This window comes from Atta cephalotes (genome assembly GCF_000143395.1).
Source record: "Atta cephalotes unplaced genomic scaffold scaffold00002, whole genome shotgun sequence".
Classification (NCBI taxonomy): Eukaryota; Metazoa; Arthropoda; class Insecta; order Hymenoptera; family Formicidae; genus Atta; species Atta cephalotes.
This window is the reverse complement of record NW_012130066.1, coordinates 7,174,507-7,180,000: the sequence shown is the minus strand read 5'-3', so window position 1 is coordinate 7,180,000 and position 5,494 is coordinate 7,174,507. Positions and strand designations below refer to the sequence as shown.

General features: G+C 31.3%; 1 protein-coding gene across 1 annotated transcript; it reads left to right on the top strand.

The window, feature by feature from the left end:
- The first annotated feature begins 4,067 nt into the window (after positions 1-4,067).
- LOC105623436 (histone-lysine N-methyltransferase SETMAR-like) lies at positions 4,068-5,075 on the top strand. The gene is made up of 2 exons (XM_012204832.1): positions 4,068-4,618; positions 4,763-5,075. The coding sequence occupies exons 1-2, from the start codon at positions 4,068-4,070 to the stop codon at positions 5,073-5,075; spliced, it is 864 nt and encodes a 287-aa protein (XP_012060222.1).
- The last annotated feature ends 419 nt before the right edge of the window (positions 5,076-5,494 follow it).

The window sequence follows — 5,494 nt, the reverse complement described above, 5'->3', positions numbered from 1 at the left end:
TATATTAATTACAAATAAGAAACTACGAAACTTTTCTCAAAATAAAAGAAAATGTTTACTAACTATTTCGTCATATTCAGGTTCCATTTTTATAAATAAAACTGCCTTACCGCGAAGGACTGTTTCATCAAAGTCGACGAATAAGTCTAAATGGATATGAACTATCCTAGCAATACCTAATAATTAAATGATTACAGAAATTGAAAGATATTCAAATATTTACTGTGGATATATATGTATTAAACATAAGTAACACATACATAAGAAACAAAATAAATGCTGTAATTCAAAACTTTATATTGTGTATATCTTTTCTTGTTTTTACAGGATGGAGTGATATTAAAAATGCTACATAATTTGTACTTTATTCTTTTAAGGAGACACGCACAATATTGCAAGTCATAATACAATCAAATATTTAAAGAAATTAGGACTGAGATATGCATAATAATTTTTATCTTTCGAACATACTAATAAAATCACTAAATCACAAATCATTGTCACGGTTTATTTATTTATTTTTTTAAACAAAGCTAAGAAGAGTGTATTTCAAATGTTTAATATTACATTCTCATACAACTAATTATGTAAATAAAATACCTGGATTTGCGTAAGAATACGGATCTACAAAAGACCAATCCATTTGAAATTTATTGCATTAGCTTTTCCAGATGAATGTCGAAGACAAGTCTTTATCCTACTAAATCAATTTCAAGAGCATAGCGCTCTTTCTCCTTTCTTATTATCCTTCTGTTCATGTTTCCCCAATGTTTAACGTATTAGTTTGTTTATCAACTTATAGTCAAGTATTCATATCGGCTGTGACTTTAATGTATTTCACATAAGATTAATTTAACAAGTTAAACTCATTCGATATAGTTTTAGTAATTTAATTAAGTGAAAATTTAAACTATTAAGCACATAATTTATTGTTTTTATATAACAATATATGACAATATAAAATATCTAGATGATATAGAAACTTATTTAAAATAAGGAACAAGTCAGATATATACATGGTTTGTCTTTTTAAATATTCTTTTAAATATAAATAAATATATATGTATATACTTTATTTTCGTATTTCTATTATTTCCTATTTGTTCTTCACAGTATGAGAAATAATTTATAATCATGTGAATGTATATATTAAGTACAGAGGCGGCGAAGTAAAATTTTGTAGTGTATGGAGTTCCCGAAGATAGAAGATAGATTTATGGAGCGGGGAGGGGGGAGGAGGAGGGTGGATAAATATATTTGATTATACATATCTTTTCTAAATGGGAAAAGTAGTCGATCTAATTTTATTTTTTTAATAAAATTATTAATGACTCCTCCATATTTACTTAGCATTTCTCGATAAATGTACAATGTCGCAATATAATTTAAACGTTGTTGTTTCATTGTTGATCAAAGATAATTAAATGTCTTAAATAAAAAAATGATCTTTTATTCGGACAAGTTGACAACAAATAAGTTTCCGCCGTTTGCAAAAGACGGTGCCACTAATAAACTATAGTTAAAATTGTTTGATGTAAAACGACATATCGTAAGATTGGACATCCGGCAACACCATAACCTTGAAATATTAGCGATTTTATCAGCATTATATATTTTTTTTGTACGAAAATGTCGAGTTTTGAGCCGAATAAGCATCATTTGCGGGAACTTTTGATTTACTTCTTTAATTTGAAGAAATCTGCAGCTGAAACTCATAGATTGCTTGTAGAAGCATATGATATTGCCTTAAGTGAGAGAAGTTGTCGTGAGTGGTTTCAAAAGTTTAAGAACGGTGAATTTGACGTCGAAGACAAAGAACGTAGCGGAAGGCCGAAAGTGTACGAAGACGAGGAATCATTATTGAATGAAGATTCGTGCCAAACGCAAAAAGAACTTGCACTTACATTAGGAGTGACTCAACAAACAATTTCATATCGTTTGAAATCATTGAGAATGATTCCAAAGCAAGGGAATTGGGTTCCATATGAACTGAAGCTGAGAAACATTGAACGCCGATTTTTCACATGTGAAATGCTGCTTGCCAGGCATAAACGAAAGAGTTTTTTGCATCGTATAGTCACTGGTGATGAAAAATGGATCCACTACGATAACTCAAAGAAGAAGAAATCATGAGGAGACCACCTATGACTATGCTTCAATCGACAGCCAAGCCGAATATTCATAGAAAAAAACTCATGTTGTGTATTATTGGTGGGATCAGCTTGGTGTCGTGTATTATGAGTTGCTCAAACCGAACGAGACCATTACTGGGGCTCTCTACCCAACACAATTGATGAGAGCCGAGGACTCAAGGAAAAACGCGCCCATGACAAAATTATTTTTCTGCATGATAATGTTCGATCACATGTTGCGGCGCCGGTCAAAACTTACTTAAAAACACTCAAATGGGAAGTTCTACCCCACCCGCCGTATTCTCCAGACATTGCTCCTTCCGACTATCATTTGTTCCGATCGATGACGCATGGCCTGTCTGAGCAGCACTTCACATCATATGAAGATACCAAAAATTGTAATTCGATGATTGGATAGTCTCAAAAGATGAAGCGTTCTTCCGACGTGGTATCCACATGCTACCAGAAAGATGGGAAAAAGTAGTGACTAGCGATGGCCATTATTTTGAATAAAACATTATGTACCGTTCTTTCACAATAAATGCTTAATTTTTGATACAAAATGGCGAACTTATTTGTATTTCCACAGTAAATTTTTGTAGTTTCTTTAAATATTTTTAATTGTGTAGTATAATACATATATAGATGGATGTATTTTTGTTTTAAAAATGTATTAAAAATGATTAAAGTAATGAAGTATTGTTAGAAATATAGAAATAACGTAATAATGAATAAATAAAAAAGATAAAAATTTAACAGTTTACAATGTGATCATTTATAGTATAAGTATAATATCTCAAAGTACGTTAAACTAAAATATAAAATATATCGCAAAATAATTTTTGTTATAATCCTTTTTTTTAATATTTTTAAGTTGCTATAACTATAATGGAATCGAATTGTATAAGAAAATTTCTGTAATTTTTTTTGACAAAATATCAGTATCAACAATATCATATATAAAATTACATAATTATTTTTCTTTACTGCATATTTATTTCTTCAATTTTTATTGAATATTTATCAAAAATATTTTTCTTCTTAAAGCATAAAGTCAGTTAAAAGAAAAAAATGGGTATATTCCAATGATCAGACATGTATCTTTGTCCGGACACTTGCACAAAGTTTATTATTATTAACCTTAAATATTTTTTTATTATAATATTATAGTATTTAAATATTATAATTAAATTATAATTTATGTAATGTATTTATAAAAAACAATGAGATTAATAATAATATATATAATATATATAATTTTGTAAATATCAGGACATAGATATTAGTTCAGTGTTTAGAATGAGTACTTTATGAGTAACATATTCTTTGGATCGCCTAGGATTTGTTTCATATAGGGTTTTTTCTTAAGTATTTGCAATACATTGTAGAATCATGTATAAAAAAATCATGTATTATGTGCTAAGCCATTCAAAGTTGAAACTCGAAAAATTTGCAAATATCATGTATGTGATAAATTGAATAAATACTAATTCTAGTGTTTTTTCGTTCTTTTTATCGTGATATTAAGAGAAAATTTATTTTATATTGAATATAAAGTATTCTCCACAGAAATTTTACATTACACATATAATGTAATACATATTATATTATTTGGTATAAAATTGATATAAAATTTGAATAGGTAATTTTGGATAAGTATGTTATAAAATTTGAATAATTAAATCAAATAATATTTTATTATTTTGTTCGCTTGTTAGGCTATTCGCTTGACGTAATATTGGGTTGTTCAAAAAGTCATTGCGTTTTTTCCAATAGATGGCGTTGTCCACGTTTATTTGTATGCGAACGTGACATGAATCTCAAATGTTTACGTGCGTTTTGTTGTTGACACTCAACCTAAAAACCAAAAAAAAGTTGACGCGATTCAATCGAGTTTTGTGTTTGCAATTGTGGTTCGAACATGGAGAATGAATGATGAATTTTGAAGAGCATATTCGCCATATTCTGTTTTATTACTTCAAAAAAGGGAAGAAAGCAACTGAAGCAAGGGAAAAGTTGTGTCGAGTTTACGGCAGAAATGTCGTCAAAAAACGCCAGTGCCAGAACTGGTTCGCCCGATTCTGTAATGGTGATTTTTCAGTCAAAGACGCTCATCGCTCCGGTAGACCTTCCAAGATTGACGACAATGAAATGAAAGCATTGATGCAAGCAAATAAGCATTCAACGATTCGGAAGCTTGCTACCGTTCTAAAAAGTGTCCGTTGGAAGTGTTCATGGCCATTTGAAATCGCTAGGCTTCATAAAAAAGCTCGATGTTTGGTTGAGTTGAAAGAAATTCATCTGACGAATCGCATGAGCGTCTGTGATCAACTCATCAAACGCGAAGAAAACGATCCGTTCTTGAAGCATATAATCACGGGCGACAAAAAATGGATTGTTTACAACAATGTCAGCCGAAAAAGAAGTTGGAGTAGACGAGGTGAAGCACCGGAAAAGCAAACAAAACGGAGATCCATCAAACGAAGGTAATGTGGTGGGATTGGAAGAGACCAGTCTTCTATGAGCTACTTCCATAGAACAAAACGATTAATTCCGATGTCTACTGTGAGCAGCTGCAGAAATTAAGTGATGCCATCGCACAGAAACGTCCCGAGCTAATCAATTGTAAGGGTGTGGTGCTTCACCACGACAATGCGAGACCACATACAAGTTTGGTCACTCGGCAAAAATTGTTGTAACATGGTTGGGATATTACCACATCCACCGTATAGCCCAGAATTTGCACCATCAGACTTCCATCTTTTTCGCTCCTTGCAAAATTCCTTGAATGGTAAAACGTTTGCTTCTGAAAACCTCATCAAACAGCATCTAGACAAGTTTTTCGCAGAGAAGGATGGGAAGTTTTATGAACGTGGTATTATGAAGTTGCCCGGGAGATGGCAGAAGGTCATCGAACAAAATGGCCAATATATCATTGATTAATATTCATTACGTATATTAAATAAACACATTTGAAAATCAAATGAAAAAAACGCAATGACTTTTTGAACAACCCAATAGTAGGCCGGGCGGACGCGCGTATTCAATAATCTTTAGAGACTAATATAGAGACTTTAGAGACTAAGACTCATTAACTATTGCGAAAATTGTAAAATAGAGTTCTTTCCGTCAGTTTAGTCCGCTCTACATATCCACAAACTCCGTCAGAAGTTCCGTCAGAAGACTTGTTCTTAAATCGTTACATTTCGCTTTTTTATAAACAGAATTGTTCCGAAGGGATTGCTCTGAAGAATATTTTCATCAAAATCGACAATAATTCTAAATGGGTATGAACTACTTGGGTATGAACTACTTTAGCAGATCTAATAATTAAAAGAAATTAAGAAATTATTCAAATATTT